Below are 23650 nucleotides of genomic sequence, written 5' to 3'. Positions count from 1 at the left end.
CCCGCTTTCTTCCCATATCCCAATACAGACCTCTGGGGGCATTAGTTTTTGCCCAGTTGGGTGTCTGACACACATGGAAACCCATCGCTGTAATTAAGAGTCTCCGGACCAAGTTGAGAATTCTATGTCTCCCACCTACACACGGAAATCCCAGAGATACTCGCTTTGCAAGCGAGAGACCTGGGTTCTATTCCTGGCAGGGGGGAAATGTTGGGCAGGCTTCCTTACTCCACACGCCTGTTTCCCAAGCAGTAAGTAGGAAACTGGTTGGTAGTCGATTGGCGGATCGCTTTTCCGGAGGTAATAATCCCTCAAAAAAAGCAATAATAATTTGGTCACTCAATCCATGAATGTTTGTGGGACGCTGTTGTGCGCAATTAGCTGCCGTGTTGCCCACAATTATATACAGTCAATTCACTTTACAGTATATTCTCTGAAGCGCTTTGAGATGTCAAGAAGACGCGAAAAGGGCTATATCTGTATATTTATGGGCGAAACACGGCAACCAATTGCACACAGCAGCGTCCCACAAACAGTCGTTGATTGAGTGATCAATTATTGTATTTTTTTGTCTGGGTAGCTTTCCCGCTGCTTGTCCAGCCAGGACCCAACCTACCTGTTATTATAGGTTTAACAGGAGCAGAGTGGGAAGAGTCCCTGCTCCCAGTGACAATTTAATAAACTGGACTGGATTGATTCTACTCCTATTTTCCTATTAAAACACAGCCAGGAAAGCGATGCCAAGCCACAGACAGTGGGCTGGTTATTTCTGCGCCTGTTTATTCAGCTTTAGAGTGCCAGTGCTTGGGTTAGTAGCCACACGGTACAAAGGCTGAGCCGTGTATACACACCATTCATTAACAACACGTTAAAAAAAACTGTAAGGTTTTAGACTTTAGATCTGGAGAGATGTTTAAAGGCAGGACTTGCCTTCCCACTCCATCTACAGTTGTAGTTTCATCAACATTTTTACATTATTAATAACAATAATATTAATACTTCCCCTCTCCAGGTCACTGCTCAGCAACATTTGTTGATGCCACAGGAGCTCAATCCGTCCCGTGTGTGGAGCCGGTGAAGCTTGGTCTGGTTTGGGTCAGGAGGTGGCTGGTGGGTCTGGGAGGATTGACCAAGCTGCCTGTTTGTCACGTTTCTCACACAAGTGCCTCAAAAGTTGCTTCTCAGTCAGAGGTGGGCAGTGGTGGGGGGGGGGGGGTGCTATGCGTATTCCATCTGCTGGGAGCTGCTGTTCTCCTGTGGCCGCTCCGTGCTCTGCACCACCTTGTTCTCCGGGGTCTCAGGGACTTTGGCCACGATGTAATCCTTCACATTGATCTCCAGGTTCCTGGCTCGCACGGCTGCCTGATGCAATTTCTCCAGGAAATCAGGCATTCCTGAAACAAGGAACTACACCTCAGCCCCGCTCAGTCCTCAAGCTCTCAAGTCTCACTCCCTCAGCCCCGCTCAGTCCTCATGCTCTCACTCTCAGTCCTCATTCTCTCGCCTCCAGTTAGGAGGTCAGCGACTGTGATTTCACAGTCTAGGCTGTTGGGTTTCACCCACAAAATACAGCAACTACACTTTACATTGTATTCTGTGAAGCGCTTTGAGGCATCTGAGTGACACGATGAGGCGCTGTGTCAAATGCCAGGATTACTATTGTTCTATTCCCACCCGGAGCTACCCAGTGACTGAGCAGGAAACCCGCGCAGAGAACCTTACCGCTCGACACCATCCAGCTGACACAGTAGCGAGGGAAGGCTGACTCTGGATTATCGCTGTACGTCAGCAGGTAGTCAAAGCCGTTCTGGTAACAGAGCAAACAACAGAGGGTCAGTGAGCGAGAGGCCGGTCGGTCTCCACTGGGCACTCAATACAAATCATCAGCAACAAAACATGACGCTTATCCAGCGCTTTTCCTGATGGGAGGACATTCCAAGGAAAAGGGATGAAAGGTGTGGTTAAAAAGATGGAATTTAAAATTGAGGTGAGGCTGAGGGACTCTGGGATGGAGTTCCAGATGGCAGGGGCAGAATGGATGAAGATGGGGAGGGTAGGTAGGGGGGCAGGGCTGTCCCCGTGGCCTACAATTAGAGACAATAAATACAGTAAAGGGATTCGCCACGTTTCGCCCCGGTCTGTCGCTTTCAGGGTTACGTTTTTTCCAGGTTTCCTGCAGCCACCGCCCCTCCCGAAGCTAAGCCCTCTGTGTATCATGACCTGCTCTGCCTTCCACCACCTCCGCAACATCGCCCAGCTCTGCCAGTATCTCTCATCTGTGTGTTTATTACATCTAGGCTCGACTACGCCAACTCCCTACTTGTTGGCCTTCCCAACTCTTCCCTCCACAAGTTACAGATCATCCAGAAACTCTGCAGCTCGTGTCCTCTCCCAAACCAGGCTCCATGACCCCATCAACCCCACCCTCGTCCGGCTCCACTGGCTCCCTATCCCCCAAAGGGTACAGTTCAAACATCCTCGTCCTCACCTTCAAGGGCCTCCCTCCACTCAGCAGACTCCGGCCTGCTCCATGTCCCCCACCTGGCCCGCCCCACCATCGGTAGTTGGGCTTTCTCTGCCCCCACCCTTTGGAATTCCATCCCACAGTCCCTTCGCCTCGCCCCCTCCCTTGTCTCCTCCAAGGCCCGTCTCAAGACCCTCCTCTCCGTCTGCAAACCAAATCGCTGACTGTCCAGAGCCTTGGGACGTCCTTCCAACGTGAAAGGCGCCGTGTAAGTGTAATATATTGTGGGAACGTTCCTTACCTCATCGAAGGATCTGTGAGGCCGGATGATCATCTGCGATTCGTAGCTTTTCACTCGCACGTAAGTGCGGGATTCCGGGGCATTCGGGTGTTCTACAGCTCTTTATATTGACATAATAATAATAGCTCTTTATAATAATAATAACTCTTTATATTAACATAATAACTGCTCTTTATATTAACATAGTAACAAGGAATAATATCACACAGCGATAAAATAAGAATCCTTGCATTTGATACAGCGCCTTATCATGTCATTGAGATGCCTCAAAGCACTTCACAGAATACACTAAAGTGTAGTGACTGTATATTTTGTGGACGAAACGCAGTAGCCAATTGCGCACAGCAGCGTCCCCACAAACAGTTGTGGATTGAGTGACAACAATATTATTTTTTGGGAGAGATTATTATCCCCAGAAAGCAATCTACCAATCGACTAACAACTGGGTTCCTACTTACTGTTGGTAAACAGAGGCGTGTGTGGAGTAAGGAAATTTGCCTAAGGTTTCGCCCTGACTCGCCCGGGAATCAAAAAGATGAACTTTTCCCCTATTAGAAACTTGCGTCAGTGGAACCCAAGTGTCTGCTCTACCTCAACAACAACTTCTAATTTTGCACTGTTTCTTAATTCTTAATAAAGAAATTTGAGCCTGGGGAGAGAGAAGGGGAGAGAGAGAAAGATGGGAAACAGAGAGAGAGCAAGTGAGAGAGGAAGAGAGGAGGGAACAGGAAGGAAAGAAAGAAAGAGAGAGATGGGACAAAGAGAGAGCGAGTGATTGGGGGAAAGAGAGAGAGATAGAAGAGAGGAGGGAAGAAAGGGAGAGGGAGACACAGGAGAGGAAGAGATGAGAGAAGGAGAGAGAGAGAGGGAACATAAAAGAGAGGGAGAACGTGAAAGTGAGAGGAGAGAGAGAGAGAGAGAGGGAATGTGAAAGAGATCAGCCACCAAGGCGATCAATAGAGGGAAGTGGGCCGGGGGGAGAGAGCTGCAGTGTGACACCCCCCTCCACCCCCAGTGACGTCAGCTCACCTGGACACCAGCACCATCAGGCGGTTACTGTGATCCACGTGGTGACGACGGATATACACGTAATCCCGGGAATACATGGGGTACTGCGGAGAAACACAGCACTGAGCTGCCAGCCAGGCTAGTAAACCCTTTCTTAGCCCCACCTCGCTCCCTCCTCTCCCTGCTCGTAAACATTCCCTCCCCACTCAGAAACCCGCTCCCTCCCACACACCCGCTCACTCGCTAACACTCACTGACGTCCTCCCTCTCACCCTCACTCCCTCCCTCGCTCACTCACTCACACTCACCAACACACATCCTATCACATGCTCACTCACTCCCTCACGCTCTCACGTTAGTGATGGAGAGAGGCCCCTGGCTTCCCCCTGGCCGGGCAGGACTCACCGGGAAGTGTGTGACCCAATGAACAATCTCAGAGCCGCTGACCTCGTCCTTCTCAATTACCTCCAGCTTGATCACCAGCTCGTCCCATTTCTTCCTGTACTCGGTGTCCAGCTGTGGGGGTGGGGGGCCGGATGTGTGTTAGAGAGACACACAGAGGGCAGCACTGGCAGCCAAAGCTCTTTATACCCAGCAAACACATCACAACTGACAGACAACAACTTGCACTTACACCACTCCCTTCACGGTGCGCCTTAGAGCACTTGATAGTGATGGAGCTTGACACCGAGCTGGGTGGGGGGTGTGGTTCAACCCCTGTCCCCAGTTAGCTTGAAAACACAAGTCTCCCATTCATCAGTCAAGCCGGGTGAGTGACACTCACAGACATGTAAGACAGCACAGACAGACCATGTGTAGACAGACCGTGTGTACAGACAGACAGGACCTACCTGCACATTGAAGAACTGTCGAGGGGTCACGTCACTGTACGTCCCAAACACTGTTCGACACAAGGAGGAACAATAATAGTAATAATAATCCTTGTATTTGATATAGTGCTTTTCACATCTTCTAGACATCTCAAAGCGCTTCACAGAATATACTGTATACTGTGAATTGACTATATATTTGTGGGGTTAAACGCGGCAGCCAATTGTGCACAGCAATGTGCCACAAACAGTCGTGGGTTGAAGTGACCAATTTATTATTGTTTTTTTTCTTGAGGGATTATTATCAGACGTGTAGAGTAAGGAAACTTGTCCAAGGTTTTGCCCTGCCGGGAATTGAACCCAGGTCACTTGCTTGCGAGGCGAGCGCTCTAACCACTGAGCTACAGGACCCCACACGTGGTCATAACAACCTTCTAATCACCAACGCCCACTTCACAGACAGACAAACAGGCCGGTACCTCAGCCTGGGGGATAGACAGACACACACTGTGTGGGTTGATGGCCTGGGGGACAGACACTCACCTCGGTACTGGTACAGGTGGCTGCCCTGGATCGGTCTGCGCCACAGCCTGAAGGCTGCTCTGTCCATCACCAGCTCCCAGCTGTGGTCGGGGCAGCAGGTCACGGCCTCACTCGCTGCCGGCTTCTCTGTCAGCAACTCATTCAGGTCCTTAAACTCATCCACACACCTGTAACAGGACAGACCCTTCCCTCAGCCACAGGGTGTGAGCTTCACACGCGCACACTGCCCACTCACCCCCACAGCACCCTACACAGCGTCTCTGACAATGTAACACCCCCCATCTTAGACTGGGTTATTCCAATTCCTGACATGGGAGGTTAAACCCACAACGTTGTGACTCAGAGACGAAAGAGAGACAGAGAGAGAGAGAGAGCGCTACCACTGAGCCAGGCTGACACATGAGTGGCTGAAAGCTTGTCTGCGGATGATGTGGGCAAGTCAGTGTGTGCTGTGTGGAGGGGATTGAAGGGACATTTTATCACTGATTTCCCAGGATGGTGACAGCGATCTGGCCAGAGCGAGTGCAGTTAAGGGTTAAGTTGATGCTGTAAACAAGTCTTGCCCTTGGTCTGTCCTCACAGCCCTTCAGCTCAGTCTGAGAATGTGAGTACAACTCTCTCTGTAAACAGCTCAGGGCCTCTCACCCACAGTGCTGTACAACCATTGAGTCAAGAGCCACACGGGGCTCGTAGGGTATGAGTGTGGATCACAGCCACCTCAGCCTCAGCACAATAATAATATTAATAATAACAATAATAAAAATAATCCTTGCATTTGATACACGGCTTTATCGTGTCTTCGAGACGTCTCAAATCTTTTCACAGAATATACCGTAAAGTGAATTGATTTTGCATTTTGAAGCGCTTTGAGACATCCTTCTGATGTTACAAGATGCGATATCAAATTCAAGGTTTATTATTGTCACTATTGTTCCCAAAGCTGCTCACTCGTGAGGAGTAGGGCTGCGTCACGAGTTAAAGAAAAGGGAGCAAGTCTGTTTACAAAACGGCTCTGAATAGACTGGAGTTTGATATGGAAATCCGACCTCCCTGTGTCAGTGCGGTTCAGCTGTGCCTGTCAGTGTATTATCTCAGACTAGAGCATTAATGCAAACATACACTCACACACTCAGCAGCTCAGCCAGCCCCGGGAATAAAACACTGACATCTGCATTCGATATAGCACTTGATCACCTTGTTGAGACATCTCGAAAGAGCTTCACAGAATATACTGTAAAGTGTAGTGACTGTGTGTTTTGTGGGCGAAACACGGCAGCCAATTGCGCACAGCAGCGTCCCTCAAACAGTCATGGGCTGTGTGACCAGATTTTTTTTTGAGGGATTATTACCCCCGGAAAGCGATCCGCCGATTGACTAACAAGCGGGTTCCTACTTACTGCTGATAAACAGAGGCGTGTGTGTGTGGAGTAAAGAAACATGCCTACGGTTTTTCCCTGCCCGGCACACAGGCTGGTGACGTGAGTGACAGAAACTTACTTGTTGAGCTCCTCGTCGCGGATCCTCTCTTCGTCCCACATGAAGACGGCGGCGAAGGCAGCCACCAGCTTACAGGAGCCCGAGTGTCGGCTGTGAAACCTACGCCACAGGCTGGAGAGGAGGCTCCTCCGTGACTTCTCGGAGTAGATGTTACTGTAGAGCTGGGCGATCTGCTGCGCTCGCCTCAGCCTCAGCCCCGTCACGTAGCTACACTGACTGGCCAATATAGTCACCATTCTGCTCCTCCCGCTCACCCCGTTCCTCACCTCCCCTCGCAGGCAGCCCAGAGCCCAGCGCAGGGCACTGCCAGCCCGCTGGCACCACTCGTCCAGTCTCCTGCCCTCCTGCCATCCTGGAGCCCGGCTGGTAAAGCAGGCCGACTTCACGCAGTGAGAATACAGGCTGGTGAAGGGCTTGACCGGTGCCGAGTTCAACACGGTGGCTGGTCGCCTGAGAGTCAACATGGCGGCTGGGTCAGGGCGGACAGCGAGAGAGAGCAACGTCTTCACGTCTCTGGGAACAGAACAAACAAAACAAACGTCAGTGGACGGTTAGAAATGAAAAACAGCTTTCCTTTCTTTGCTTTTAACACTTTCAAAACTTTTCAATTACCACAGAAAAAAAATCCTAACTGCTGTTGTTAGGATTTTTTTCTATATACGTATATAAAACAAGCCTTTCACATCGCGGAGGGCATCCCAAGGCGTGCGTGTGGCTATCTATCCACTGGCACTCTCTGCAACTATATTTATTTACAAACACACTTGGTCATCGCCAAACTGGGATTAAACGACTGGCTGTGGAATTATAAAAAGGCCGAAAAGAACAAGCTGCGTGGGTTGAATGGCTTCCACCTGTTCCTGGGGTCTTTACCTGTTCGCTGCTGTTGGTGGTGGGGTTTTTTTTTAGAAAGCTTGTCTCCTTCAGCAATTTCTCAAGAGCAAATTTGTGCTCCACCTTATATACACACACATATACACATACACACAATGCTGGGTGCTGGTTCAATTGCAGCTGGTGTAGAGGGGAACAGGGGAGAGGGGAGACAGGGGGTGAGAGGCTGTGTTGCAGGCTGGGGACGGCTGGAGGCTGGGACTTTGCTGCCATTCACTTCCCTGTTGTAAACCACATGAACCTCGCAACACACACTGTAAGGACCCCGCTGCTCTCCCTTGCCTGGCCTGGCAATAGAATAGCAGCACCCCAGGCCTTTGGTTCCCCGCCTGCACACACATTGCACACACAGTGTTTTTTGCTGTCAAAATCCATGCGAAAAAAAATATAAATGCAGTTCCCCCAAAACCCTGACTTGGAGGTAAACCAAAAGGCGAATAGAGCGGCGGCACCACTCGCCCCGGAACGTGGATACCTACTCTCAGCACCACCACCAGGGTGCGCTGTGCACACACCGCCACCAGAGGGCGCTTTTATCACATACACACACATCAGATCAACGACAACAACTTGCACTTACATAGTACCCTTTACGCAGGGTAGTCTAAGAGCGCTTAGAACCCTCACATACTGTATATGATTGCCCCCCCCCCCCCCCACCCCCACACATATCACATCAATCCGCACACAGTGGCACTTTGTAACATGGGCATTCAGGCAGAGTGCGTGAAATAGACAGTGGGTGAGGAGCATTCACATTTACATTTACACAGCACCTTTCACATCAAAAAAACTTCCCAAGGCGCTGGACGGATTCGAGCTGGGGTTTGGTGGGGGAGGTGGGGAAATCACGATCATTGTGAAAAGTCTTGAGATGGGGTTTGACGGGGGCAAGGGAAGAGGCGGGGCAGAGGGATTCCAGGATGGAGTTATAATAATAATAACTACTTTAGAGTAAAATCCTGTGAAGCACTTTGAATTGTTCTCCTGATATGAAAGGCGCTGTATTAAATGCAAGAATTATTATCATTATGTACCCAGTGTAGAGAGATGCTATCCTGGTGTCAGGTCCTTCCTTGCAGAAGATCAAGAGAAAAGATACAAAGCCAGCAGATCCCAGCACCTGCTGGGGCAGCAGTGTAGAGATGGAGCTTATCCCCTTCCCAAGGGGTCCGTCAGTGAGAAGAACAGATCTATGAGGGAAGAAAAAGAGAGAAAACAACCAAATTACATTTGTATAGCATCTTTCATTGGGAGGACGTCTCAAGCTGCTGGAACACAACATATTTAAGCACAAGTTGTCCAAATAAGCAACAAATGCTAAGAGCGTCATATTGCATTTGATAGTCACCTTAAAAGGTAACTGTCTTAAAGTGCCTTTTGAATTATCAATGATTAGAAGTGAAAGGTATGTATTGTAACCCGGGGCTGATCACCACAGGGTTAGAATACACAGCCTTTAATTTGAAATTGGGCTAATTACTATCTGGGGAGATTGTTGGCCAGGACACCAGGAGAGATCTTGATTTCACATCTCAACTAAAGGACAGCAGCTCCGGCAATGCAGCACACCTCCTGGACTGTATTGTAGTATCAGCTTAGCTATATATATTCAGAGTCCCCAAGTGGGGCTTGAACCCACAATCTACTGACTCTGAGGTAAGAGTACGAGCCAGTCTGACGTTCTCACTCCCAGTTTCAATGTAAATTTACAGCAAACTGTAGCGACGGCAGAACAATCAGCAGCCAGCTATATTTAGGTCAAACAAACTAACTGATTTATCTCACACTTAGGTCAGACTGGAGAGGGGGCAATATATCCTTTCACTGACTAGTAGTGAACTCTTTGTTAGTGGATTTTAATCCCCTTTAAATTATTCCCCCCACCCCCCACACACACAATTGCCTCCTGATTTCTCATGGTGAGTTACAGACTATTCAATAAAGCCACCTCACTGAACAGGAATAACTTGTCTGATCTCTACTTTTAGCGCAGATACAACCTCAATACGTGGAGTTTTGGGCAAACAACAAAGGGGGCTGGTGCAGTGATTGATCACAGACTCCTTATAACCACAGCTGTGATCAATTCTGGAAAATGCAATTTTGAGGGTGAATGCAGCAGCCAATTTCCATACAGCAAAGTCCCACAATCAGCTATGAAGCCAATTTTATTTGGGGGATGTTGAGCAGGGCACTGGGAGAAATTCTCTTATCAAATTGTGCCACGGGGATCTTTAACATTCACCCGAACAGCTACAGACGGGACTTTGGTTTCATACCTCATCTGAAGCACGGGTCCTTACGCAATATTACAACAATAAAAGTACATTTATAGAGGGAGGACAACCCAAGGCGCTTCCATTACGAACCCCCAGCGATGCGTTAGAGTGTCAGCCTCGACTGTGACCTCAGTCCAAACATGGGGCTTGAGCCTTAAAGTGACACCAACTGAGCCAGGCTGTCACACTCACAGAATGGCCAGGATATTGGGATAAATTCTTTTAGAGAAACGTAATGGGATCTTTAATGTGAATTCAAGAACAGACAGCTAGGTCCTTCGTTTAATGACTCATCAAAACATACAACCCAGAGGTGAGACTACTACCATCTGAGCCAAGATGACACTACGTATTCAACAATGTATTTGGGTCAACCGAAAGAACAGGAATGTCTGACACTGTGCTTAAGCGTAACACCTACACATGAAAATTCCAATGGAATCATAGAATGGAATGAGTACCCTCTCCCAGAGGGACGTACCCTGCTGACCTAAAGTATTAGATGCAGTTGTGCACTCGGGTAACTGCTAGAGTCTAACCAGCAAAAACCACATAGCTTGCCATTGAGAGCCCTGTCTGGCAAGCTTTCCCACTGCTTGTCCAACTAAATCCACCCTACCTTTAGTGCTTAGGCTTGCAGGGTTAATGGGAGCTGAGTGGGAATATTCCCTGATCCCCGGTGACTGGTACTGACACTCAGTGGAAATAGCAGAAACAACGTCAAAATTACATTTGTACAACACCGTTCATGTCGGGAGGATGTCCCAAGGCACTGGACAATCAGTGTTTCGGCTTGAGCTGGGGGTCGGGATTGGAGAGGGAGCAGGGCAGTGGGGGGAAAGAGGGTGACTGAAGGCACGATTGATGAGGAGGGTCTTGAGACGGGTCCTGGAGGAGGCAAGGGAGAGGGCGAGGAAGGACTGCGGGATGGAGTTCAAGAGGGTGGGAGCAGAGTGCCAGAAAATTAGTTCGGCAATGGTGGGGTGGACGAGAGAGAGGGATGTGAAGCAGGCTGGAGGCCGCTGACTGGAGCGAACAGACAGGTTGGTCGGGGGTCAGAAGGACGCAGACGTAGGGGGAGAAAGGCCATGATGAGCTTTGAAAGTGAGGACCAGGATCTTGAACTGTATCCTCTGTATGATGGGAAACCAGTGGAGTTGGGCAAGGATGGGGGTGATAGGGTTGCAGAGCCTGGTGAGGGAGGGGACACAGGCTGCAGAGCTCTTGATGATCTGCAGCTTATGGAGGGAGGAATTGGGGAGATTGCACAGTTGAGCCTGGATTTTATAAATGAATATGAAACAGTGGTGGAGCAGCAGGGAGGGATGAGCAAGTATCTCATGAAGGAAAGATAGAAACATGGAGGAAGGGGTGGGTTAGCAAATGAACATATCTTGTCCAACAAGAAAGAAGGTCATCATTGTTCTGCAGAACTGAGTGCCTCCTTCAAACACATCTCCAAGGCTGTGGGTTGACACAGGCTCAGGTTAGTTTTGCAGAGACAAGCTAATCTGAACTCACTGAGCTTTAGGCAGTGATAATAATGTATATTTGCCAAAGGAGGTAAAGCTGCAGCCTCAGCAGAGCAGATTACCTGATACTGGTCACAATACTCCCTGATAATGGCCGTCAACAAACCCTCCCTGGGTATGAACATGTACAAGGACATGTTACTGTACACGGGGTCAAACCAATAAATAAGGGCTTGGTAATAATCCCCCACATTCAATCAAGGTCAATAACTGCTGAGGAACAGCAAATGGTTCACGTTTCATCTTGAAGGAGAGGCTCCTCTGTTGCATGCAATGGAGATTGACTGAGTCCAGAGCCACTTGACACACTGAGAGCTAATATTACTGGGTGAGAATTGAGAGTAATGGGTGTGTAGAGCTTTGCACAGGACAGAACTTGGGCAGCAAAGTTCTGGATTGCTTGATGCTTCGGCAAAGGGGAGCTGAGTGACAAAATTCACAAGGTGATCCATCGAACATATAATAGATCTTTAAAGAAAATCTGACCAGAGCTTTTCCTGATGTGAAAGGGACATCAAATAGAAGGATAATTATAATGTTCCAAAGGTGGCAGAAAGCAGTCTTGGTGATAAGGGTTTCAGCAGCAGTCGGGTTGAGATAAGGGCATTGATGAGTAATATCAGGAATCAGCCTGGCTCAGCTGGTAGCACTCTCACCTCCGAGTCCAAAGGTACTAGGTTCAAACCTCACGTAAGGATGTTGAGCTCAAAGTCTAGGCTGACACTTCACAGGGCGTTGTTGGAGGTGCCATCCTGAAGATTAGGCAAGGGAGGGGGCAAGGCGAAGGGACTTTGCAAAGGATGGAGTTTCAAAGGGATTCATATATTTCAAAGAAAATAGAAGTAATTTGTAGTTTGGAATTTCTTATATAACGTGACTGTCCAAACTCAGGTCATTGCTAGTGTTTGTGTAAACTGATTGCTGAATATAATGTTCATTTCACTACAACTTAATTTCCTATTATATAGGATCTACATTAATAATAAATAATAATAATCCTTATATTTGAAAGGGTTTTATCAAAGGTTTACTGCAGAGTGACTGTATATTTTCTAGGTGAAAGATAACTAAATAATCCTTGCATTTAATATAATCAAATAATAATCCGTCCAAAAAACAAAATAATAATAAAAATTGGTCACTTTCAATCCATGACTGTTTGTGGGACACAGCTGTGCGCAATTGGCTGCCATGTTTCGCCCACAAATATACGGTCAATTCACTTTACAGCATATTCTGTGAAGCACTTTGAGACGTCTGGAAGACGTGAAAATTGCTATATCAAATGCAAGGATTATTATTATTATTATTATTATTATATAGTGTCTCCCATGTCAGGACTATGTATTTTGTAGGCAGACCATTTCCACACAGCAATACCTTCTGACTCAAGGACGGGAGTGCTACCAGGTTACTTCTCCTGATGTTATGAAAGATCTAGAAGACATGAAAAGCGCTATATCAAATGCAAGGATTATTATTATTGTTATCTCTACTCATGAAAATACAATCATAAAATTACAACCCAAGAGTAGGCCATTTGGCCCATTGAACCTACGCTGGTGCTCGGTCCTCAAATTGGAAGGAAGTGTAGGTAAGTTGTTTGCATTACTGAGTGGTGGTACAGTGTGAGGGGTAGGGCGCTTCCAACTAACTAACAGCCTTCGGCATCTTGTTACACAGAACACTAGGAGTAACGATGGCTATCAGGTCAGTGAACGCTATTTGGCACTGAGACTCCTAAAAGACTGAAAAACTAAACTAAAAATAGGGCTAAATACCTAAATGTTAAAAGTCAGTACAGCTGCCTGGGGCGATTGAACTTTTGAGTAGTGTAGTGTAGATGGTAAGATAGCATCAGCGCCCACATAGCACATCCTCCTTGTGGCCCATCCAATTATATTCACAGGGAAAGGCAACTCCTCTTTTCAAGTGTCTCTCGTGTCAAGACTGTGTATTTTGTAGGCAGACCATTTCCACACAGCAGTGTTCCATAAGCAGCCATAAAGTGAACTCTCTACCTTCTGACTCCCTTTAAGTGCTGTTAATAAACAAAGTTCGGGGGTCAGCAAGGCTATCTTCCCAAATTCCCAGAGCGGTTCAACAGGAGGAGGAGCCCTATTTGTGGATGGACCTGGTGAGCACAGATTACACTTTGTCTGGTATTAACCAGAGTCGTAGCTATTAACAATAAGAATTCTTGCATTTGATATAGCGCCTTAGCACGTCGTCAAAATTCTCCAAGCGCATCACAGGAATCACTGTAAAATGCAGTATGGTAGGCAGATGTGACAGCCAATTTTCATACTGCAACATCCCACAAAAGAGAGTTGTTTGTCAGTCATTGCTCTACGAAAATGTGCTGCTGCGTTTGACTACAAGTACACAGTCATTCCATTTCATAATAATGCCTGTGATGCGCTTTGAGACATCCTTCCGACATGATAAGGTGCTATATCAAATGCAAGGATTATTATTATTATAATATCAAATGTAAGGATTATTATTATTATAATATCAAATGCAAGGATTATTATTAAATTCCCGGGCAAAACATTAGGCAAATTTCCTTACTCCACATGCCTCTGTTTTGTAGTAAGTAGAAACTCAGTTGTTAGTTGATTGGCGGATCGCTTTCTGAGGGCAATAATCCCTTGAAAAAAAATAAAACATGTAACTAAAAAAATGTGCGGTCACTCAATCCATGGCTGTTTGTGCGACACTGCTGTGCGCAATTGGCTGCCATGTTTCACCCACAAAATGCAGTCACTGCACTTTACAGTATATCCCAGGAAGCGCCTTAGACGTCTCGAAGACGTGATAAGTTGCGGGAGCAAATGTAAGAATTATTATAATTATTATTACATTAATAATTATTATAATTACAATGATTATAGGTCCCATCCCCATCTAGCTGTGCTCATACTGTTTGCTGCATGTGTGATACAGAGAAACTCTTTCTTCTGGTGGTGGGGGGAATTTAGAACAAGGTGGGGAAATCATCTTAAAATTAGAGCCAGGCCGTTTAGGAGTAAAATCAGGGGCAATTTTTTTCACACAGAGACCAGTGGGAATCTGGAACTCTCTCCCTCCCCGAAAGGCTGTGGATTACGGCCGGATCCATTCACTTCTTCATGACTGCGGTGGATCAACAACGACGACAACAACAACAAGATTGCATTTATAGAGCGCCTTTCGCGTCGGGAGAACGTCCCAAGGCGCTGGACAGTTGGGTCGGGACCCGAGCAGTGGGGGGGAAATGGTCAGGGTGAGGGGAGGGAGGGAGCGAGGATGGGGGGGAATGGTCAGGGTGAGGGGAGGGAGGGAGCGAGGAGGGGGGAAATGGTCAGGGTGAGGGGAGGGAGGGAGCGAGGAGGGGGGAAATGGTCAGGGTGAGGGGAGGGAGGGAGCGAGGAGCGGGGAAATGGTCAGGGTGAGGGGAGGGAGGGAGCGAGGAGGGGGAAATGGTCAGGGTGAGGGGAGGGAGGGAGCGAGGAGGGGGAAATGGTCAGGGTGAGGGGAGGGAGGGAGCGAGGAGCGGGGAAATGGTCAGGGTGAGGGGAGGGAGGGAGCGAGGAGGGGGGAAAGAGTTGGGGGGGGTTGAAGGATCAATATTAATAATAATAATCCTTGCATTCGACGTGGCGCCTTATCACGTCTCAAAGACGTGCGTCAGGGGTCAGGGATACGGGGGCGAAGGTCTCGAGGTACACATCAGCCATGAGCTTACAGAATGGCGGAACGGGCTCGAGGGGCTGAATGACCTCCTCCTGTTCCTGCGTTATCTGCTCTGACAGCCCCAGGGGTGACCCCGCGTCTGCTGTGGCGGCGGCGGCGCGGTGACGTGACAGTAGCACGCACGACGTGGCCAGGAGGGAGGGAAGGAGCGCGAGCGAGAGAGAGAGAGAGAGAGAGAAGAGCGCGCGCTGCCAGCGCTGGGCTGTCATTGCCAACAAACAGCCAGCGGCGCCTGACGGGGAGGAGGTGCCCGGTGGGGAGGGAGGGAGGGGGGGGCGGTTATTACACAGAGAGCGTGTGAGTGAGTGAGTCAGAGACCTCGACAAACACAGAGAGAGAGAGAGGAGAGGAGAGAAACCCCGACCGACCGAATCGAGGACAGGAAAGCAGTTAATCGGACGCGAACGAAGAACGAGAGAGAGCGACAGAGAGAGAGAGAGACGGGGAGACTGGGCTCAGGTGCGGTTGGACGGTGTATTTTTCTTGTTACCGTGTGTGTGTGTGTGTGTTGGTGGCGTCTCTCGCTCGGCGACCTCCTCTCTCTTTCCTTCCCTCCCTCCCCCCCTTTTCCCTTCACCGCCACCTTTCGCTCTCGCCTCAACAGTCGCTGCTCGAGCGGACCGGAAGCTGGCGGCTGACTGACGGACTGACTGACGGGCCCGGCCGGCCAATCGGGTGGAGGCGCGCGCTGTCAGGCGGCGCGAGCGGCGGCGGTTAGGGCCAGTGGCCAGGCGCGCAGCCGGGGCGGGACTTCCGGTGAGAATGGGCGGGAAGGCGTGAGGGGGTGTGGAGAGAGAGAGAGCGGGCGAGCTCGCGCGGGGGGAAGGCTTCAGTCACGGACTGACTGACTGATGACGGTCGAGGAAGATGCTGGAAGGTCATCTCACGTCACTACCACACCGGCCGGCGTTCCCTCTCCCCCGCGCCTCACACACCACATACACTGAGCTCCATCCCTCTCCTCTCCCTCAGTCACTGGTTGCCCTCTCCCCCCCCCCCCCCTCCCTCCACTACAGGAGAAATGACTCTCAAATTTTCCCTCAAAAAAGACTGAAAGAATTGTTCTTCACGGAGTGTTCCTAAGACCATGGCTAGAGTGATGAGGGTCAGGCTGGTTTGTGGGGCGAACATCAGTGAGGGTGAGCATCTGAGCATCCAGAGTTGCAGCCAATTTTGTCTATTTTAAGTTCCCCCCCCTCCCTCCTCAGCAATGCCCTCTTATTCTCATAACTCATAGTGCCCTAACCCTCAGTATGACCTCAGTGACCTCTGAGCGTGTCCTCTGGATAATAATAATCTTTGCATTTGATACAACAGCAACAGCAGAATTACACCTGTAAAGTGCCTTGCACGCCGGGACGACATCCCAAGGCGCTGGACAGAGTTTGGGGCCCGAGCTGGGGGTCGGGGAGGGTGGAGGGCAGGGCGGGAAGCAGAGAGATCGAAAGCACGGTTGAAGGGGAGGGTCTTGAGATGGGTCTTGAAGGTGGCGAGGGAGGGGGCGAGGCAGTGGGACTGCGGGATGGAACTCCAGAGGGTGGGGGCAGAGTGGCAGAAGGCCTGCCTGCCGATAGTGGGGTGAGCGAGGCGGGGGATGCGAAGCAGGCCGGAGCCCGCTGAGCAGAGGGAGTGAACAGGATGGTAGGGGGAAGCAAGACCGTGGAGGGCTTTGAAGGTGTGGGACCAGGATCTTGGACTGTATCCTCTGTGTGATGGGAAGCCAGCGGAGCCGGGGGAGGATGGGGATGATAGGGTCGAGGAGCCCAGTGTGGGAAAGGACGTGGGCTGCAGAGTTCTGGGGTAGAAAGGACAGTTGAGGATCAAACAAGACTCCAAAGTTCCAGCCTGACTTAGCAAGATGGAATGTGCAACCATGGATGTTGATACTGTCAGCACCTGAGGTGAGGAGGTGCTGACGGGAGCCTGGGCGCCTTATCATGACATTGAGTCATCTCAAAGTGCTTCAAAGGATACACTAAAGTGTAGTGACTGTGTATTTTGTGGGCGAAATCAGTAAACCCTGGTTACCCCCAGACCTCTGGGTGAGGGGGTTGTATGTGCGTGTTTGGGAAAAGGATTCACAGCCCCTAATCTGCACCCTGCTGCTGTGCTTCCCTCCAGGCTGATCTTTCTGCCCCCAACCCCTCTTTCGCAAATTCAGCCTGCTACAACGACTTGCGTTTACACAGCACCCTTCACACGGGGCAGCGTCTCAGAGCGCTTATCAGTGGCGGAGCCTGAAGCTGAAGGAAGGGGGAGGTGACTGTAAGCATGGTTGAAAAGGAAGGTCTTCAGGTGCAACCGGAATATGGGGAAGGAGGGGGCAAGGCGGAAGGATTGAGGGAACAGTTCCAAAGCTTCGGGGCGTGGTGACTGAAAGCACACCCTCCAATCTTAGAGCGGAAGGGACGAGCAGAGAGGCCAGAGCCAGCTGACTGGAGACAGCGGGTGGTGGGGAGTAAGCAGTTCAGAAAGGTAGGGAGGCAACTTAAAAGCTCTGCGCCATACCATCGAAAATAAATCCACACCGACTCCAGGATTTTGCGAGGGGTTCTTCACCCAGTTCCTCCAGGAAAATGTCTTCACTGTGTGGGTGCATTGTTTCCAAATACGATTATGTTTTCACCCTCCCAAAAGCTGCAGAATGTGATTCTGCAGGTAGTGTTAAGTTTCACATTATCTGCCCAACTGGGACATGTCTACGTTTCAGCGCTTTGGGACGTTCTCCCGACGTGAAAGGCACTCTATAAATGTAATTTTTTTTGTTGTTGTTCCAACACTCATTGCTCATCAGATAGGCTGTTCAAGGTCAGCATACCTTAGATCACTGCGGGTTTTTTAAAAAAAATTGGCTCTAAAAAAAGCCTGAAGGATCCAAACCCTGAGCCTCTTGATCACACGTCCCCTGCTCACCAAACTAGGTGCCCGAGTGGGGGGGGGGTGGGCGGCAGGGTGATGGTCACCTCTACTTTACAGTGTCTCAGGAAACTTAAGGTAGCATTGATTTTTTTTGATCTCCAGATTTGTTTTCCTCTTTCTAATCATTGATTCAACTCGTGCTGCACAAAGCATTGGGGATCGTATGAAGGAATGTCTCAAAGTATGGGAAAGCAATTGGGAGGGGAGTGCAGAGGAGGAAACTTGGAGGTGACTCGGATTATTCTTTAAGAAGTTCTTAAAATCATGGGTAGCGTGATGATCGGACTGATTTATGGGGCGAAGTGCGTGTTTAGGTGGTCAGTCGACCACGCCATGCTCCTCCACCGCCTCGCCTCCCTCATCCACCTTAGTAGGATTGCGCTCAAATGGTTCGACTCCTATATAATAATCCTTGCATTTGATATAGTGCTTTTCACGTCTTCTAAACATCTCAAAGCGCTTCACAGAATATACTGTAAAGTGAATTGACTGTATATTTGTGGGGTTAAACGCGGCAGCCAATTCTGCACAGCAGTGTGCCACAAACAGTCGTGGATTGAAGTGACCAATTTATTATTGTTTTTTTTCTTGAGGGATTATTATCAGGCGTGTGGAGTAAGGATACTTGTCCAAGGTTTTGCCCTGCCGGGAATTGAACCCAGGTCACTTGCTTGCGAGGTGAGCGCTCTAACCATTGAGCTACAGGACCAATCACCTCCATTTTGGGGTAACCCAGGGCTCCAGCCTTGGCCCTCTTCTTTTCCTTATATATGTGCTCGCTTTGGATGGCACACAAATCTACTTTGCCTCCTCCAGTACCAACTCCAGATCTGCCGATGTTCTATCAGCTTGTCTGGCAGACTTCAACCTTCCTCTTCGACCGTGCTTATGGCCACCTCTCCCCCCTCTCTCCCCCCCCCAGCTTGGAGTCAGGCTCTGCCACTGTAAAGTGTTCTGAAATGCTGCCCTGTGTAGAGGGCACTATATCAATAAAGTGTTAATAAAGGCATTTTCCCCTCACTATCCTTTTCAGCTGTTCCTTGCTCTGGTGCTCAGCCAGCATCTTCTAGATGTGAAAGGCGCTTATAAATGTAAATTGTATAGTATTGCTGCACTATGAGTTTACGAGCGAGGCTTTAGTCCTTTTAATTTGTTTCTGATAGTGCCCCATCGCCTGAAGGTATTGGACTGGGGTACTATTCTACAAGGACTGGTTGTTCTCCGGTACCTTGTCTAAGGGATCATTCTTCATGTGAGCTTAACAGTTGTTGCTATCAGTATTGGGAACAGTGTAACCTCAAAGTGACTAAAGGAATGGATGAGCGTTTCAAAAGCAGTAGGGGGAAAGGTATGGACAGCCGGGGAACGTGCTAGAGTTGGAAGAAGGTGACCTTAGTTGAATTGTAATTGGGCTTTGTAGCACAGTTGAGAAACTAGCAGAATGCTTTGTCGCCTTGAAGACGTGATAAGGCTCTATATCAAATGCAAGGATTATTGTTATTTTTAATGCTAAGATTGTATGAGCAGCAAGGTTCACATAGTTTGAGTCAGAAGTGGGAAGGTATTAGTCAACCGAGCAATTATTCAGCGTCATCCAGAACTTGATGTGGGTTAACTGAGAGAACTCCCAGTTATTTTCCTGAGGCCAATTGTATTGTATTTCTACCTTGTCTCCCTCCCAACCCCCCACCACACACACACACAAGCACAGATTGTGCTTCAAACATTCCTATTCTGTTAAACTGAGGCATCAGGGAAACCTGACAGTCAGGATTTTGTCATTGTGATCTGCTGTAATTTGTACGGTTTCACCGTATTTGGTATGTAGAAGTGACAGGCTGTGCAGTGTATTTCGTAACTTTATGGGGTTGGGTTCAGAAAGCAGTGAGGAGCTATATAAAGGAAACGTAAACATGTACATGGGTAAGCAATCCTTAAGGGAATGCAGTGAAATGCATTCAAATGTCCATCAGATCAATTCACTTTTATTTAATTGTATTAATACAATAAGCCAGCTATCTAATACCTTATTATTACCCTTCGGTGCTACACAAAAAAATGAACTTGATTGTCGCACTGAAATTTTGAGAGATCGAGAGTCCTAGGGATTTGGGAACAGTGTAGTTGAAAGGGCAGCCACTGATGGTTTGTGAGATGGAAAGAGTGAGGAAAGAGCAGTAGGCAAGCCATACTGTAAAGAGTGAAGGCTACAGGAGAAGAACAACTGAAGGTTTCACAGCCATTGAATGAAATGTGCGGCTTTTTGAATTGGATGAGACTCATTTCTGCTGAGCCCTGTTAGTGCTGATCCATGAGGAGAAGCCTGCTTGCCACTCATTACTTCCACTTTTGAACCAGTGATGATGATAATAATAATAATCCTTACATTTGATACAGCTCCTTTCCTGTCAAGAGGACATCTCAAAGTGATACACAGGATTTACCGTAAAGTGGAGTGGCTGTGTATTTTGTAACAGAGTCCCTTTGACTCCCTCCCTCCCCTCATTCAGGGTGTGTCTCGAAAACTGCTTCTTTGACTTTTTTGGGGTCATATTTGCTTCCCCCGCGCCCCCAGCTCACACTCCCAGCTCTGGTGCGTGGCCAGTAATGTTAAGTCCTCTGGTACATACTCCTGACGTGAAAGGCGTTATATAGTATGTGCGTGGACGTAATGGGAGCTTTCCCGGCATCAGCAAAGATCTGTCACTAAACACTCACAATAAATTGTTGCTATTTTTGGCCCTACTACTGGGTCATACTATCTAGAAATATCAATTTATACAGTAGTTGTATAGCTGTGATATTTGGCAGATATTTCTTTCCTGTTCCCTCAATAAATAGGTATCTGCTTGGGGCACTTGGGGTGGGGAAGGAATCCATTGAAAGAAAAGTAGGGTAGATCTTGTTCATCTGAGTGAAACACGAAATGTAAATCATTGCGTGGAGAAGAACTGGATATAGAGCTTTGTGAGGGGACTGTCAGCAACCCGGTGAAGGGTGGAATCCACCTGCAGCAATAGGAAGAGTTTCAATCTATCTCTTGTTTGTTGGTAACGGGAGAGAGACTGATTCGGAACGGGAGATTAAAAAGTAGATAACTGGGGCTTCAGGCTTGTTATACAGAGGTACATAAGATGCTTAATGGGATAGAAAACGTTAACCAGGAACAATGCTTTAACATGTGCTGAGGGCATAGTATTGAGCAGTGTTTAGGACAGATTCCAGGAAGTTCATTACAGAGTATATTTTCGGGTGAGGCCTTGGCTCATTTAAGAAACTGCTTGATTGTTGTACTGGGATTTCAGTAATCTGGGTGTTCCAGAAGTTGGAATTAAGTAGGATGAAAGTACACCTTCTCTCGAACCTCTCACAAGATTGTTTCAGATGAAGAAGACCCTTCGGCCCTTGCAATCTCATCCCTCCAGAACACCCTTTTAAATTTTATGCACCTTTTAAGGGGCCTTCTTCTCTTCTGGCTGAAGAGCCCTAGCTTGTTTATTCCTCTAACACTGGAAGATCATCCTCATTGCTCTTATTTGCTCTGACTCTGGGGCGTGGGATCCGCTTATGTCATAATGATTAGAACTGTATGCAGTGACCAGGTGTGGCCTGGACGTGATTCTGGAATGAAAGGGTTGTAAAGACTTATTGAACCTCAATATGAATTGATCAAAGAAAAAAAAGCCCCAGATAATCTTTCTATGTAGTGGTGGAATGGAATTAATTTTTAACAGAGGGATTTAAAAACAATTTTCTGGAGGGAGGCTACGTCTTATAGTGAAAGTACTGCTTGTATATCTAAAGGTCACTGACTTTTATTGATTCTGATGTACTGTTGATTAAGATTAAATTACACTTGACTAAGTGTGTTTTGATCCAAGTGTGTGTAAAGGTATGTAATATTTAGCACTTGCAGCATTGTGCTGTTATCGCTCTCTGGAGGGTCCTTTACATTTCCTTTACACTGGGAGCAGGGATTCTTCCACTTGGCTCCTGTTAGGTCTGCAAGCCAAAGCCCTAACTGGTAAGGTATACTAGCTGGACAAGCAGCGGGCAGAGAGTAGGTTATTCTCCTGTTACTTTAATGCTGAGAGTGGGACAAAGGGCCTGAATGACGGAGACAATTACAACATTTTAAGCACTTGCTTCTCCCTTTGAAAACAGAGCTGTGCTCATTTCCTTCGGGCCTGGGCTTGCCGTTTACACAGAATGGTTTCGGGTGGAGCAAGTTCAGGAATTGAGATAAGTAATGTTTTCCAGCCAAATTATCCTCTTAAATTCAGACTTCCTGTCTGACTTGGCAAATATCCCATTCACCACAGCCTGCTTTAGGGATCATTGAGCAGTTCCTGATTTTAGTGGAGGATTTTGTGTTTGGCTAGGCCTAAGGGTTACAGAACAACAACCTGCATTTCTGTAGCTTAACTTCTCACTGCTGTACAGTGGTGGGGTTGGGCACTGAGCAAGGGAGAAGGGAAGGATTTCAGGTGGGATTTAAAGATAAAGAGGGGGAGGGATGAGTATTGGAGACAGAGCCAGGGGAGCCTGTGAAGGGATGGGGTGATGAGTGTATGGATTTTGGTGTGGGTGAGAACATGGGCAGCGAGGTTTTGTATTCGCTGGACATTAACTTGAGTGAAGTGTAGCTTTGAGATGGCTGATCTCAGCAGGGGCAGAGGTTCAGTGGTATTGTAAACACTCTGAATATGGTCTTCTGCGTTTAGTTACTGATTTAGCAATTGGCAAGTTATCTATTTGGCTGTCTCAGCCGGGTGACTAATGCATGCAGAAACCAACGCTGTGCTTGAGGAACTAAATGGAGAGTTCTGTGTATAAGCTACTTACACATGTAAAATCCTGTGTCCACTCTCTTCCTGGAGGAACACATCCTGCCTTCCTAATTCCGGAGCGTTGGGCAACAGTCGAGGCTTGGGGAACACCAAACTGTGCGTTAGGGTACTGCTGAAGTTTAGCCAGCTAACACTGCCTTGCTTGCTATTAAAAGCACAATACTCTGCGTGAAGTAGTTCCTTCTAAGTTCTCTTTGAGATCCCCTAGTCGTTGTGTTATATTTGTCTCTCCTACTTATGGTTTCCACAACCGGTGGAAACAGCAGTGAATTTACTGACTGAGCCCGGTGGGGAGGAGGCTTTGGAATATTTCAGCTTGCTACGAAATGTTGGTCTCAGTGTACTGTTAAACGGCCTCTTTCACACAGCATCATTGAGGGTTAACATTGTGTCAGTTCCAACCCCGCCACAATTGTCCTGAAAATGGAACTGTCAGCTGTCAAACTTTTTTTGCACAAACCTCTTTGTATTGTAAGCAAAAAAGTACATAAGCAATTTTTGGAACTGTCTGTTCTGTAATTTTATGTAAATGTAGCGTTTTGTGCATTTTCATTGCACTATTTTAAATGTAGCTTTGGATTTGTTTTTTCACGTTTTCCAGTTTCTCCGCCTCTCTACTCATCTTTTGAATCTCCGCAGGTGTGATCTAAATCTTGTACAGTAGTCCATTTTGTAGCACGAGGAGTTAATGCAACATCTTCTATATATTGTAATCATAATTATCCTTGTATTTAATATAGTGCCTAATCTCATCGTGGGAGACATCTACAACGCTTCACAGGATTTTACTGG

The 23650-nt window shown here is 48.0% G+C and overlaps 2 protein-coding genes across 8 annotated transcripts in view; one reads left to right on the top strand and one right to left on the bottom strand.

Annotated features, from left to right (window-relative positions):
• Positions 1-771: 771 nt before the first annotated feature.
• Positions 772-7774, bottom strand: stard7 (StAR related lipid transfer domain containing 7). The gene is given in 9 exon segments (NM_001292477.1): positions 772-1394; positions 1723-1807; positions 2766-2865; positions 3795-3877; positions 4179-4289; positions 4625-4674; positions 5147-5313; positions 6644-7156; positions 7517-7774. Coding segments are annotated over 8 exon segments (1236 nt in total). The 5' UTR covers positions 7108-7156; positions 7517-7774; the 3' UTR covers positions 772-1218.
• A 7619-nt stretch (positions 7775-15393) lies between these two features.
• LOC103187816 (2-oxoglutarate dehydrogenase, mitochondrial) overlaps positions 15394-23650 on the top strand; it is a 39760-nt gene continuing 31503 nt past the window's right edge. For 5 of the 7 annotated variants that reach the window (XM_042344531.1, XM_042344533.1, XM_042344530.1 and 2 more), the window contains exon 1: positions 15394-15548. The gene's annotated coding sequence lies outside the window, so the exon portion shown is untranslated. Of the gene's footprint in view, positions 15549-16199; positions 16229-17435; positions 17565-23650 lie in introns of those variants that run through there. The other 2 variants (XM_007907476.2, XM_007907477.2) reach the window with 2 other exon arrangements.

Source organism: Callorhinchus milii, unplaced genomic scaffold (genome assembly GCF_018977255.1).
Source record: "Callorhinchus milii isolate IMCB2004 unplaced genomic scaffold, IMCB_Cmil_1.0 Scaffold28, whole genome shotgun sequence".
NCBI classification, from domain to species: domain Eukaryota; kingdom Metazoa; phylum Chordata; class Chondrichthyes; order Chimaeriformes; family Callorhinchidae; genus Callorhinchus; species Callorhinchus milii.
Note: the sequence above shows the minus strand (reverse complement) of the source record. Positions and strands in the feature narration are given on the sequence as shown.